Source organism: Acanthochromis polyacanthus, chromosome 8 (genome assembly GCF_021347895.1).
Source record: "Acanthochromis polyacanthus isolate Apoly-LR-REF ecotype Palm Island chromosome 8, KAUST_Apoly_ChrSc, whole genome shotgun sequence".
NCBI classification, from domain to species: domain Eukaryota; kingdom Metazoa; phylum Chordata; class Actinopteri; family Pomacentridae; genus Acanthochromis; species Acanthochromis polyacanthus.
This window is the reverse complement of record NC_067120.1, coordinates 18106870-18122326: the sequence shown is the minus strand read 5'-3', so window position 1 is coordinate 18122326 and position 15457 is coordinate 18106870. Positions and strand designations below refer to the sequence as shown.

The following is a 15457-nucleotide window of genomic DNA, read 5'->3' as shown; positions in this document are numbered from 1 at the left end:
CTTTTGAGGACTTTCCCTCATGAATCAGAGGTTTCTATTCCCTTGAGCCCATTAGGGTCATTATGTCTTCAGAGAAGCTAAAGTAAAGACTGATTGGCCCTACTCTCTCTTCTGTAGCAGTATACCGGGCCTGTCAGCAGCAAGGACAATGCACATGCAACAAGCCAGAGTCTTCCATGGGGCCCAGCTAAGCCAATTTTTACAGCCTGAGGTGATGAGTGAAGGGTGGTTCCAGTTCGGGTAGACGAGTGTAGCCTGTAAGAGGGGACTAACTGGGCAATTACAGTCACAGACCAATTTGGGAGAACAATAGGTCCACACATATTACAAGTTCCCCCTGCCAGGAGCCCAGCAGGGGTCTGTTGTAGGGCCTAATGGCTGCTCTGCAGACACTGTGTCTGTCTTGGTAATGTGTCGCCTGCCCCTACCACAGTTAAGGAGAAGGTGATAGTGTGGTGAGCTAAATGAACAATCTGGCCAAGACTGATGTCAACAAGCCACACGAAAACATAGTGACTCCAAAATGATTAAGAAAAACTGCCTAATGGTTCTTTAAATAAGTAGTCTCCAAATGTAGTCCGCATTCACATTCCCAGCATTGTAAACATTTAAAAGCCATCCAGAAACTGAAGAAAAAGCAAAGACTAGTCTTAAAAGCTAAAAGTCACAACACAAGGATCAACTCAAAATGTTATACATCTCAGGATGAAATTTCTAAATAAGACTACCACAATCTTGCAAGTCTGTGCACCTTCAAAAATGTGCTGAGGACTCAACTTAGCATTCATTAAACAGATGTTTTAGCACTACCATCCTTGCACACAAACACTTCAGAAAAAGTTCCTCATTATTTCAATCACTGGCTGTAGCAGTGTGCCAGATATTGCTGGCAATACAGTAAAATATGGTTAAATCTAGTAAGTTGAAGTATAGACAATTCATCGCATTTGTATAATACTGCAGAGCTTACTTTTAATTTGAAAGTCTCCCGCAAACACCAGAAAAAACAAGACTAAATGTTATAAGCAGACACCGGTTTGTAAAAGCTTGGGTTTTTCTCTACCACCACTTGGATAAGCCAATATAAATTGTGTTTGGGCTATGCTTCCTTCTATATTACAGTCTTGACTGGCAGAGCAGGACAGCAGAGCAAACACCTGAGACATACAAGTACATCAAAGACAAAGGCATGTTTGGGAAGAAAAGGAGGGGGACTGGGTGTTTGAGGTGGGTTCTCTCAAAGCACAGCAAACTCAGATAAAAGCTGCCCCCCCCCCCATTTGCCTCTTTTCTCTTCTCTCCCTACCACCACCCTCCCTCCATCCTGTTGGGCTCCAGGAGGACTGACAGTCCCTGTGCAGACCGTCAATAGCACTCAATTGTCACATCCAGTCTCCGAGCTTTATGGGCAGACGCTGCCACGCCGAGGTGCGCAGACAACTTGTCACTCGGAATCTGCAGACATCTGTGGAAAGTAATGCATTTACTGAAAGTTAAAATGCTGTCTTGCATATCATTTCTCTTTTATAACACACAGCTGATAGCGGTGCCATTCATATCAGTTTAGTAGCACAATTGTGCATCTTTAGCAGAACAACACTGTGGGCCTGCAATGACCAATTCATAATAATTAACCCATAAGTTGTAGAAAAAAAAATCTTACGCAGTCAAGCACATCAACTAAATGATAGGACACAAGAACAGCTGTGCAGCGCACACAAGCGCCATCTTTATTTCTAAGTCCAGTGGAATTGCATGTCGCTGTTACAGAAACAAGATCATTTTCTTTTTAAAGCAATTCACTTACGAGCTACAGCTCACTGTGAAAACAGTCAACACAGAGACAAGCCCAAGAAATGGGAAGGAGGAAATAAAACTTAGAACATGATATGACTGTCAGGTTGACTAAGCTGAAGTACATCTTCTATGATAACATCTTCCTCTTATGCACTCCTTTGCTGCTCTGCAACTCTGTAGAGGTTTAGAAAAGAAGAAAGGTTTACTTTTGGCCGGAATTTAGATTAAAACAGAAGCTGCTAGTGTTCTTGGTAGTTATTTTTGGCTCACATGGATTCAAATAACACAGATTCAATTTTACAATGACAGAAATATATTTAAGGCTGGTATTCGTAGCATTATTTGTCTGACTTATCAATACAATAATGGCATGTTTTACCCTAAAAGGATTTTATCTGTATTGCTCTGTTCATTGTGAATGAAGTCAACAAGGGCAGATCAGCTTACGTACATCTGTGAGTCTCTTAAGGAAGGAGGGGGGTCACAGCCCAGATACGCCCCATTGATGAAACAGTATTGCAGTAGAGCTCTGAAGCACGGATCCTGGAAACATTTAGACCTCGTAATAGGTTGGATTTATGGTATCAGAATCAGAAATACGTCATTGATCTGAGGGAAAAATGCTTTACAGACTAGTATGGTCAAAAACATAAATCTTACAAAACTTGGATTAAAACAGTGTGTTTTGTCACTCACCCTAATAAGAATGTGGGGGTTTCCAACAACTAAGAGCAGAGCTTTGGGACGAGTGATAGCAACATTGAAGCGCTTTGGGTTGGACAGGAAGCCAAGTGTGCTCTGCAAATCGTCACTCTGTATGGATTCATTAGAGCGCACCTATATCATAAAAGAATGAAAAGAATGGAATAATTGGGGATTAATGCCTTATTAGTGTATAAACTATGAGAGCGTATAGATCCATGTTTCTGCACCACAGAATGTTTCTTAATTTAAAATAGATAACATACAATTTTTTTTCCCCTAATATGTGATGTTTTTACCATTTCTACTATTTTATGTTGAGGATACTGAAGTATGCAAAAGTACATGTATCTGACTTAATATATTATTGTAAAAACACAAAAGTACTGCAAATTTATTATACTTTACATCACAGTCATCACATGACTGACGGACTGTAAAAGTAAACAATAACAGGCACATCATAGTCACAAACAACTTTAACCTCAAGCTGCTCTTCTAAAAATCTAGTAAGCTACACAAAGTGATTTGTCAGTAACATGTGGTTGCTTTTTATAGTCGTCATGATGTAGAATTAACTGGCAAATAGTAAACTTTAAATGTTGACATTTTGGTTATGGTGCAAAGTGTGCTACTTTTGTAATTTTCATGGTGTATACAGAATCACAGAGAGGAGACAAACAGAAGTTATTTGTCATTCTGTATATAACCTAATACTGTAAAGACAGACAGAATATCTCTGGTACATTAATAGGTAAAGTTCATTATCATTTATCAAGCACAAGAAAGATCAATGACTGCTGCCTTGTCAGGTTTTAATTCCACAGGTACCAGACACCAGCAAACTTCAGCCTATTTAATCTTTCACAGGATTATAAGATGTGAAACTGCATACTGACAATTTAAGATACTGAAATATCACAAGGCACACTTGGGTGCTGTACAAGACAGCTTGACGTAACTTAATTTCTCAAACTCAGCAAAAGTTTGTTGCAATAAAAGCCAGACTCTAGCTGTGATGAAGCCAAAAGCAATATATATCTTTGTTGACAAATCAAGAGAGCAAAAATCAACATACTGTTGACTGACATTGGTAATGCATATGCTTAGGTTTCGAGCACTTTGTGTGTTTTCAAGTAGCTGTGATTGTTCTTCTGTCTAAAATTTACCAAGAACTCAGAAAATAAAATGCCTGCATCAACCAAAGTTGGCAGAGATGGGTGCAACAACTCGCTTACTCAGCGAAATTTCTATTAATTGACCGGATAGTCACACTAAAAAAAGATGTTTACAATTTTGGTAAGTCTATTTCAAACTGATGTAGAAAGAGTTCCATTTTTTACTTAATTCCTTTCAAACTTCCTTCAGTGCAGGCCAAACACAGTTGTACTCCCACTCACAATGCCATACAAAACACAAGCAAACATAGTTAGTACAGCTCTAAGAGCTGATGCAGTCTTCTCTTTGTCGAGCTCATGATAGAACTGGACTGAGCCAGAAAACTTTTAGATAAAAAATATATCCCAAAAACAAGCTAAACAGAATCTGCACTTGAGGAGGTCCAACTTTACTTTAGAAGTATGCGCATTCTGACATTTTTAACTTCCGTTACCCAGAGCACTTATCTTACCGTAGACAAGATGATGACCAGGTACTCTTGTCCTTGGAACTCTTCCACCGAGCCCACTTTGATGTCAGACAGGCCCACCTTACCCAGCAGCACTCGAATCTTCTCACACTGGAGGGTAACATGAAAACAAAGAAAACTTTAGCATCTACATTGTGTACAGCCATCCCTTTTGAAGGCCACTGAAGCTGCCTTGCAGTTAACATTCACATGACACTGAATTTCTTTTGTTCATACAAATAAGACTGGAAAAGGAAGCAATGTACACTCTGATGGACAGTGCAGTCATACTTGTTTTCTGTAGGGGGCAATGATGCCAATGTCAGAAGCATCCACAGGGTTGTAAAGCTTCTTTGCCAGCTGACAGCAGTAGAGCATGACCTGCACAGCCTCCACTGGGTTGAACCATGATGGGTTGCTACCTTCCCTCATTTCAGTACCCTAGAACAGAGCATAACCACTCAAATAAATGAGTGAGCTGCATATTCTAGTAACAAGTGACATTAAAATCTTAACTAGTACGGGATGGGATAAGACTGTATAGATGTCCCTCACAAACTGTTAACTATACAGAAGCATACTTGATCAAAGACACCAAATAGGCATAATTTATAAGTACATCAGACTTGCAAGACCATATGTATAGTTTTTATAATTCATCATTACCCTGACACCATGAAAAAGAAGTGGAAAGCTTTTTTTTGGCAGGTTTTTCCACTGGCAGAGGGACTCCACAATCGCCTTGGAGGCTTTAAAATGCAGTTCCCCTTGGTAAAAGAGCTTGGAAGGCAGCGTGAGCAAGGCCTCATGAGAGCGATAGTTGTAGATCAGCTTAGTCACCTGGATAAAAAGCAATTTATAATCAGTAATTATGCAATGCACACAAGTATTCTCTAATACATTACTGGGAAATTGTTTTTTTTTTGTCATTATGTGTTCTTATGTAAAGAGTGGAGAATACATGGTGTACCATTATTAACACTAAAATAACTACACCAAGGTACAATGATACTATAGATAGAAAAATATATAAATACAAGGCATCAGGTACCATTTAGCATAGCATGTCAAACACTTCATTTATCCTAAGAATTGCTAATGTGATACTTAAAAAGAACAACTTAAAATTATTTAAAACATCCCACTTTTTCATGTAGTGTACTAACCAGCTTAGGGTTGTAGCCCCAGTCCTGTCTGGAATACAGTGAATTGGCCATCAGCCTCTCCAACAAAGACACCCCGAGGCCAAAGGCATCAGCGAGCTTAGATTTCACTATTGGACCCAACTGACAGGGGTCTCCAGCCAACACTATCTAAGCAGGCAAAGACAAAAAAGCTCAGCTCAGGCAACTTATCAGTCAATAAGGCAAGCTGCTTTCTGATTTTCTTTAAATGTGACACGTATTAAACATATTATGAGTAATCTGTTTAGTCTTGAATGGATTGTCCAAGTTAACAAGTTAAAAAGCAACACAGGTATGAACAAATTAAGGAGTAAGGAACAATTAGATTTATTTTGTGTTTGTGATAAACATCTTAAGTCTAATACAGCTCAACCATAGGTGACATTAATAAACAAAAAACAAGTTCACATGTCCAGGTGGTGTTGTTATTGTGAACTGACTGAACATGAGACACAGTGAATTGAAGTCAGTGTATGTGCATTTGTGCTGACCTGTCCATCTCTTTCTGACACAAAACTGATGGGGATCAGGGACTCTGGCTCAGTGGCCTGCCCGGCTTCATCCAGAAACAAATGGGTAAAATGTCCCACTCTGAGGAAATAAAATCCACCGTTTATAAACTAAGACTCAAGTGGGGCACAAACAGTTAACTTTGATACTACTATAGCCCAGGTCTTACTGTAATCCTAAACTATGGAACATGCCAGCACTGGAGCAGGTGCTGACCACAATCCTGTGAAAAGCTGCATGACGGATGTCCTCGCCCTCTCTCGAGTATGGTCTCAGCACTTCTGGGATAGACTGGGGAAAAAGAAAGTATTAAAGACAGATGCAGTCGAAGCACTTTATCGCAACCACAACTATTATTCAAAACATAACTATATAGCTCATTTGGTTGTGAATGCCACAGGCATCTGACCTAATTCGCAAAGAAAATTCACAGTGAGTTTCTCTTTGCTGACACTGTTCAGTACCTCATTTTGCCTACAGGATGCATTGACACGGGCCAAACTTGCAGCATGCAGGTATCCGCTGTCATGTAGGCGGATGCAGATGAGGTCAGCAGCACTGTTAGAAGGAGTACATACAAGTATCCGAGTGCTGGGCAGAAAGTGATAAACCTGGAGGCGGAAAAACTTTGTGAAGTTGTGGGAGTAACCTTGACAGCATAACTCCTAATGCTACTGAAGATAAACAAGACAATGTTTTTAGTTATTGTGAATGTGTTTTCCCATCACGATCAGGGTCTTCAAATTGTCTTCAGTTTTTTTTGTCCACACTGCAACATGAGGACTTTAATAGTTTCATCACCCTGTAGAGCCTTTGTGAAAAAATGTTTCATGAATTTAAACTGCAGGTGAAAATTAAAGACCCACAAAATAAAAAGCCACAATTCCACTTCAATAATTGTACATTGTTGCATGTATACATTGACTGGCAACTTTACTAGGTACACCTGTTCAACAAAAACAGCTGATCAGCCAATCACATGGCCACAACTCGGTGCATTTAGACATGTAAACGTGGTCAAGACAACCTGCTGAAGTTCAAACCGAGCACCAGAATGGAGGAAAAAAGGTGATTTAAGTGACTTTGAACAAGGCATGGTTGTTGGTGCCAGATGGGCTGGTCTGAATATTTCAGGAACTGCTGATCTACTGGGATTTTCACGCACAACCATCTCTAGGGTTTACAGAGAATGGTCTGAAAAAGAGAAAATGTCCAGTGAGCTGCAATTGTGTGAACAAAAATGCTATTGATGTGAGAGGTCAGAGGGGACTGGACAGACTGGTTGGAGATAACAGAATGGCAACAGTGACTCAAATAACCACTTGTTACAACCAAGAAATGCAGAATGCCGTCTCTGAACACACGTCCAACCTTGAAGAAGATGGGCTACAGCAGCAGAAGAACACACCAAATGTCACTCCTGTCAGCTAAAAACAGGAAACTGAACAAAAGGGGGTCCAACCTTTTACTAGCAAGGTGTACCTAATAAAGTGGTCAGTGAGTGTAGATTTTATTATTGGTACATATACCTTTCACCAAAAACTCAGGGGTCTTAAAGTCACTGACATGTTACTACATATGACCATCCATTTAGGAGGTTCTCTCTAAACCAGCACGCTAGGAGCTACCTTAGGCCTTAATAAAGTCAACCCATGTCCTAGAGTGCTTTAGTGTTTGCACCTGTAGTATGGACTCTATAAGGGTGATTGTCTTTCCAGTGCCTGGCGGTCCAAAGAGCACATAAGGAATTGGTCGACACTCTCCAGCCAGGATCCTCTTCACTGCCTCTCTCTGAGGGGGGTTCAGGTCTGGGTTAAAGAAGTGCCCTTTGCTGGGGATGGGTTTGGATGGTAGCCTACTATCTAGAAGCCATTGCACACGTGTTACCAATACTGTTGATCCTTTATAAACAGGCACAGTTTGTATAAACTGAAAATCAAATGTCTGTACCTTTAGTCTGGGTGGCCTTCGACTTCATGTCAATGGAAACGCTATCCACTGTTCCATTTTCAGTGGCTGGAGTCTGATGGTCAAATACATTTACACCTGATCAAAATTAGATTTAATGAATTAATGACTAGGCTTATTATCTTTGTTTGTTCTCACCTTTTTGTCCTCCACCGTTTTGTTTTGGTCTTTCTCCTCCTCATCTGACCATTTTCCAGTCCACTGAGGGCTTTGAAGTGTCACTCTGGAGGGGAAGAGGACTACACAACAACATCAAATGACACCAGTAAGACTGACAACACTACAATTTACAATTAATCAAGAAAGCTTGTGTGAATCTTTGATGGTCTCCATTTCAAATAAAAAAAAAACACTTTTGCTGATTGAAAAGTAAAACAGGACTGAACAAACTTATTAAACTTATAAATATATAATCATTGTCTATCAAACAAGTGCATGACTATCACAACAAAATACTATTTTTGATTGTGAAAATGATACTGAGCACTTGAGAAAGTTGATACTGCAGTATACCTTCACTGTAGCAGACAAGAGATGAAGTGAAATTCACATTGCACGTCCTAGTGCCTATTATTGTGAGAATAACACTGTGCATCTTCCAAGTTAGTGACGTTTCTTCCAGTATGAAGGCATTACCACCAGTGGTTTCTTCTTCTCTCAAATTTCCAATTTTACTTTATTATATCTTTTTATTTAACTTAGGTCAATTTAACATACATTTTACAAATTGGCTTGGTGTTTGCATCGAAACATTTTCCATCCCAATGAGCGTCATGGTAATACTGGTTTCCAAAAAGGATTGTGTACTGCCTATGCAATCAAAGACAAGTCAATACACAGTGTGAACCATTTCAGTGCAGCATAACCCTCACTGTTATCATCACATCACCGGTCATCTTTCAGACTGGTATCTGAAGCAGTTTTTGTTGGAGCTAAATGCTCAGGTTGAAAAAGTAACCTTCAAAAATAGTTAATGCAAATAAATGCAACGCTGATTGTGAGATTTGTCCACTTAAAAATTAGCAGACATTCATTCAGTGATGCACTGCTCTATGTGACTGCAAGTGCAGGACTGGTATTTGAATGAAAACCACTCCCCTTCCTCTTTACCTTGTATCTCAGAAACACATTCTGCAAAGACTTAAAGCAATTTGAATAAGACTTACTCTCCCCAAACAGTTTTGCCTGGTCAAGTGCATTGTGACACCGCCTCATGGTCACCCTGATAATGCAAGGAGTAGAACCAAATTAGCAAACTGAGGCAAAGAACTGGGGGAAATTGTGCTCAAGTGAAATGTGAATGCATTGCCTTCATGAACTCATAAACCCAATGAAGGATCATGTTAAGATTCTTAGTTTTTGCTCACCTGTTGTAGGAGAATTCAACATCAAGTGGCTCTCCGAGGTACCTGCGCTGAAAGTCTGAGTTCACTCTCAAACTCACATCCTCGTCATTGATCTGTATGTCACAGAGCATTGCATTGAATCTACATTCAAACAGCATTATGTTTGAAAAGACAAGTTTACAATAAAAAAAAAATGCCCTTACTTCTGTGACATAACTAACGTACTCCATTACCAGGCCATCACTGTGTAGTTTCTTCAGCAGTATTCTGTCTCCTGTGGAAAAAGCTCATCAAGACTGTTGTAGCGGTAAGCAAAAACCTTACATGAACCTTTACAATAACCAAATAATTATGACAAAAGGCACCTTACCTATATTGAGACTGGGTCTGCCTTCAGATAATCCATGGACCTCAAGGTGCAGGTAGACGCCGCCTTTCCGGAGAAGAGCTCCAGTGATTGTGAATTCTCTCAGTTCTCTTTCTCCTTGCAACTCTTCCAGCCAGAGCAGGGTTGAGAAACGCGAATGCATATTGGATGGTGACAGCACCTGAGTGAACAGACACAGCAGGAGGACAACGTGATATTTTGGTATCTCCATTCTATTAATACAAATTCATTTTTGTCTTTACCTTTCTTTCACACAGATAGAAAAGTAAGACACAGAACAACAGCCACATGACCCGATTTTGTGACACGCTCTGGATAAAGAACACAGTACCCACATTTGTTTGTCAAACACACAGACCCAGATGTTCACTCCTTTGTTTGAATCTAAACACTGTTGTTTAGCTGAATAAGAAAGCATAAATATGTAAATACTGGGAATCATTTATCAAAGGCAACTCTAATCTAACTCCAAATACGCATTATTTAGTATTTTCAAATATTTAATATGATCTGCTAAACTTGACAGTGAGAATACTCACCTCTCCTAGGCAGGGTCGAATTACCAGCACATCAGCTTGTGTCTCCACGCAGTCTCTGAGAGCCTGAGGCACTGGGTAGTTAGCCATGAAGACAGGTAGCCGTCGCTTAGTCAGTCTACAAATGGGAAAGTCGATCTTAAGTAAGAGGTAACATAATTAATTCTGTAAAAATGACTTTAGCCATTTCGACCTTAATGCTCATTGAATCCCATTAAATGAAAAAGTCAGACTGGACACAAAAAGTGGAATTACTCTAGTATTTAAACTGACATTTAATATTCCTTTTAGATTTGTGCAATATTCAAACTTCCAAATTCTGTATTCTGTTTAAACTATGTGAGGTAAAAACTAACTGACTTCTTTCACTTTTGGACTGTAAAAAGGAAAAAAACTGCAAGCTCCTTTAATTTAAAAGTGAAAATACACATTCAGTTATTCATTACTGATATTGTCAAGTTTTATATTCGCATTAACTGTGCACAAAAGAAGTGACATCTCCAAGAAAGGTCAGAAATGCAATTGGTTGTTTGATACCTTGGTGTGTCTTTTGGAGCAGATACAGTGATAACTTTAGAGGGTGACGCTGAGACTGGAGGAGCACTACTCTGAATGTAGGGCCCAGAGGGCTTCAGCTGGTTCTCCTCCTCACTGCCCACTGTGACCTCCAGGCGCCTTCCGATGGTGAAAGAAGAGAAGTGCAGCAGCAGCAGCTCAGCACAGCTTCCCAGACTCCTGAGGAATTTGCCCATACATAAAATTTAGCTGTACAGACAACTTAGGCACAACAGCCTCACAGACTCCTGACACCTCTACAAGTAGAAAAAAAAAAGGAACCAGTCCTTGACAGGGGTTAAGCCAAAAAAATCTTTCATCATACGTTTACCTTTTACATTTCTTATTCCTACAAGTGTTTGTTTGTTATGCTTTGTCACTATGCAAGTTTTAAATAACTTACTTTGTTTGGCAGGCTACTGTGATAGACAGCCGCTGTCCTGGTGGAATGTCCACCTCTCTCTCTTCTCTTCGGACACCAATGGAGTGGACAGTGTCCTTCTGCATCTCACCATTCTCTTTGTCTAGCTCTTCTGGATCCCTCACTTGTTTTTCTGAAGATTCAGGACAGTCTTCTTGCAATGCTTGTCGTGTCTGGCTTAGTGATGCTGATCCACTGGTCGTAACCAGGTTGAACTGTTCCTCCGAGTCCCAGCCAGCAAAGTCACAACACTTCAGCCTGTGGGTCTCTGAACCTTTATTTCTGTCGCAATAGAAAGATAAAGACTGTACATTATACTGTGCCCAGGGTTTCTGCAGAATCAGCCAGTCAAATTTAATGCTTTTTAATGCCATACTCTAAACTTCTTAATGCCACGACTGTGAACTCAACAAATTACAAGGGTTTGTTTTTTTGTAAAAGATGATTTTTATTTGAAATTTGACCCTACATTTCACTATTTCTGAATCCGGAAACCACCTCTGACCACCCACGGGCTGCAGCCATTCTCTGAAATCCATGTTTTCTAGCCATTTTTGCTGGAATTTGCATTTCCCAGCTCTCCTCCACCTGGTCCAGCCTGCCGGCCACTTTAAAAACATGCAGCTTTTGGCAATTGTACCGACTGACTGGAACAATTATCGCAATGCTTCGGCATGTTTACGCAGATGCACATATTTGATGAATCGCAGTCTGTAATTATATATTATTATTGTCAAATATTTTCTGGAAAACTGCAGAAAGAATTTTTAATGCCACTGAGAATCAAATTGAATGATTTTTAATGCCATTTAAGGCCTTAATTTTTGCAAATGCCCTGCAGAAACCCTGGTGCAGATTGTCATCTTCTCATTTCCGATCACATTTGAGAAATGTCTGAAGCTTGCTAAGACAAATATTCTTGGAAAACACCAGTGCTAATATTAAGTAGTACAGTAATATTTACAACGTTTTTCTTGTGCTTTCATTCTCGTGCAACTCACTGTATCCACAACACCAACTCTCGTCTTTCCCCAATCAATACATCCCCAAACTGGCCATAGTCTGTGACATCCAGCCCTCCTTTGTTTTCCAAGATGCTCTGGAGTTCAGTCTCTTGGAAAGGTGTGGCAGAAGAACTGGCATTGCAACTTGCAACAAAAAAAAAAAAAAAAAAACCATCAAAGATTGCAATTCTGATGATTTAAGTTAGAGTTGAAATGAATAGCTGATCAGTTATTTATCAAGCAAAAATTGTGACAAGACAGTCTAAAAAACTAACTTACTGCAATACTTGTAACAATTCAGAGGCCAGGCAATCAATCACAAAAACTATCAACAGATTAATTGATGAAGATAATTGTTAACTGCAAGTTTAAAGACTGAGACTAATACCTTTGAAGGTAGGGTGCCATACACAAGGCCCTCCAACTGAAGATAGACTGATTGCTCTCCACCACTACCACGTTGACCAGATCTCCTGGCAAAGGCTGGTAGTTTGCAGGCAGCAGCAGAGAGTCAAGGCTGAAGAAAACACTGTCCTCCACTACTCCATTGTTACCATACACACTGGTAATGCGAACCTAGAGACAGTGGATCAATCAGAGCAATGGAGAGGAATGAAAGAAGATGTACATTTCACCTTTTACAGTTTAATACCTAGCAAATGGACCTAATTATAATGAGCATGTATACTCTAAAATAATGACACAATTACCTGGTTGAGGCGGGAATAGCGTAAAGGGGTCACAGAATGAGCCTGGGTGGTCCACTGGGTAGGATTGATGAAGTATTTTGCTTGGACCCAGTCTCCTTTCATTGGTTCATAACCTATGAGAAATGAGAAACACACAAAGCATGCCAACAGGCAGGAGAGTTAACATCAGCCTTTAGCAGATTGGTAGTAAATTTTAGTGTGACCACAGGCTGTCTAAACTCCTGTCAGAGTGAGAGCTAACCAAACATAATCTGTAATGATAAAAGTGGTTGGTAAATTGGGCAAAAATGCTGGCTATTAAGCCAGGGTGGGTTTAGGGAACTGAGTGAGTTTATGCAAAGCATCAAGAGGTTTACAAATTTCACATGTGAAGGAAAGCATCGGTACCTTCCCAGAGACTGTGGCGTAGGAAGTATGTGGTCTGATTTATGTAGCCGCCATTTCCATCAAATGATGTGACTGTGCCAATGAGAGGCCGCAGCTGCATACTGTCAGCTTCTAAGGAACTCCTTCCCCCATCCTCCCAAGTATCTGCACTCTTCTCCACCTAAATGACAAGATTAAATGGTGCATGTTTGACAAAGTTTATCAAAAACATTTCAATGTGAGGAACAACTAACCAAATATTTAGGTGGCATCATATATTGTTTCATCATTGACACCGAGATATGCATATGTGCATAATTCACATTGCGAGAAGTGTGACGTGCAGTAAGGCAAATTAACTCAAACACATGACACCTTGACTTTTTTCTGCTCTACGCAAAAAGAAAACTTACACAGTTCTCATTTTCCATTACTAACGTACAAGAGAAGTCTGCCTGATTGAACATAATTTACTTTAATATAGGGGCTCTTTGATTCAAGAGTTAAAAATCAACAATTTTATATTTTAAACAAATACAATCAGTTTTGTGGAAATATTTTGGGTACAGAATGGATGGCATTGATCACAACCAGGTCCTCTGTTGTTAGTGTCTTGCAATAGTTGGCACCACATACAACATGTTTGGCCATCTACATCAGCATCACAAAGCTCTGTATGAGTTCAAAGCCAGATCTGAATGCCATTCGAGGCAAAAAACAAAAAACAAAACAAAAACTAATTTAGATACTTTTGTCAGTGCTAAACCACATAAGAAAGATTCTACACAGATATCACTGATGTGATCATTTTCACCTCTGAAGAGACATGACATGAAACAACACAGTAACCAAAGAGGGTTTTAAAAAAACATCGGTTTTCATCAAGTGTAAAGGCGGTATGCAATACCATACCTGGATTGAAAATGCAAGGCATAAGTCGAAACCAAGCTGCTGAAAGTGGAATATTATGCAGCTACATAGGACAACAGAGCCAGACATGAGTCTGACCGTTCACTATATTATTAAGGACTTCAAACTGAAAAGTCACGGACTACAAACAGCATTTTTCCAAAATTATCTTACAATCAAGAACACGTGCCATATTATCTAAGCTTCTCCCAATATCCTGTCCTGGAATACAACAATTGCCTTAAGGTTAATCACTTTGATTGTGTTAGTTTTATTTGCAAAATATTATCAAAGGCAAACTAATGGCAGACTAATTTAAAGCTGATGGGCATACTGCCCATGGGATTGAGGAATGATGAAGGATACAGACAATCAGGTCGACAGCCATAGCTCTAGATGACAGGACTGATATTATAGGTCAAAAATGTGAATATTTAAATATCTCTGAAAGCTAATGTTGGTACAAAATTACATGAAGTATGTCCTATTTTTTATAGCAAAGTCTGTTTTTCCTAATACCGTGCAGCTATACAGTTACTTGTCAGGAGTACCAACCCTTACCGAGATTACAAGACAGTAAATACAGACACACTCTCAGAGTCATGGTGTGTGCCTTTTTTGTTGACACACCAAAAAAAGACAACATTGTGGATGCCAAGTGAGTATAAAAATGTATGTTTTGTGCAAATTCAAGCTGCCACATAGATGAAGGAAAGGTTCCTCACCCGTAGAGCTTTCCATCCCCTTTGGGCACCATCTCTTACTGCTATACAGTTCACCAAGTCTCCCTTCTTCAGCGGCACCCCACCCAACACTTCACCACTAGTGAAGTAGACTGTGTCGTCTATCATGCCATAGTCAAGACACAGCTGGGTTACCACACTGCCTCGCAGGTGGCTAATGTCCTCCATGCCTAGCAAGCGAGAAAAAGAAGATGGGCCAAAAGTATCTCATATATTGGTGTTATACTTCCAACAATACAGAACAGAAATTGGTAAAAACGTTGGTTTACCTGGAGTACCGCATAAAATGTCTTCTTCATCCACCTCTACCGTCCTCCACAATGGAGAAACCAGCTTGGACAGCATATACCGCACGGCAGCAAGCATATCTGCAAATACATGGTGGCTAAAGAAGCTAGCAACGCACACTAACAAACAAGATAGAGTAGTTCTTCACATCTCAAGCATTTGCCACCTTAAGTTCTTTGGACAGACTGCACAGTAGCTATTATTATACTTTACTGGCTAACACACACAGTGAAAAATAAATGGAAAAACTGAAAGTTGTTAATTGACATAGCGAAGTTAGTCGACTAATGCTAGCCAGTTCAGAAAAAGCGCTATTTGACACACTGAAAATTAGCGAAAAGTTATTTTGGCTATTTAGAGGGTGTAGAGGAAAGTAATATTGACGAACAAAGTAGAAGTAAGG

At 39.8% G+C, this 15457-nt stretch overlaps 1 protein-coding gene across 1 annotated transcript; it reads right to left on the bottom strand.

Moving 5' to 3' along the window:
• Positions 1–2204: 2204 nt before the first annotated feature.
• Positions 2205–15132, bottom strand: mov10l1 (Mov10 like RISC complex RNA helicase 1). The gene is made up of 25 exons (XM_051952090.1): positions 15036–15132; positions 14749–14936; positions 13136–13295; positions 12749–12861; positions 12427–12614; positions 12036–12182; positions 11017–11316; positions 10596–10793; positions 10062–10176; positions 9505–9682; positions 9338–9408; positions 9156–9247; positions 8955–9010; positions 7942–8027; positions 7771–7843; positions 7501–7682; positions 6285–6431; positions 5990–6111; positions 5802–5901; positions 5293–5439; positions 4793–4966; positions 4418–4567; positions 4130–4237; positions 2494–2634; positions 2205–2340 (listed from the first exon to the last, which is right to left on the bottom strand). The coding sequence occupies exons 1-25, from the start codon at positions 15130–15132 to the stop codon at positions 2236–2238; spliced, it is 3438 nt and encodes a 1145-aa protein (XP_051808050.1). The 3' UTR covers positions 2205–2235.
• Positions 15133–15457: the final 325 nt, after the last annotated feature.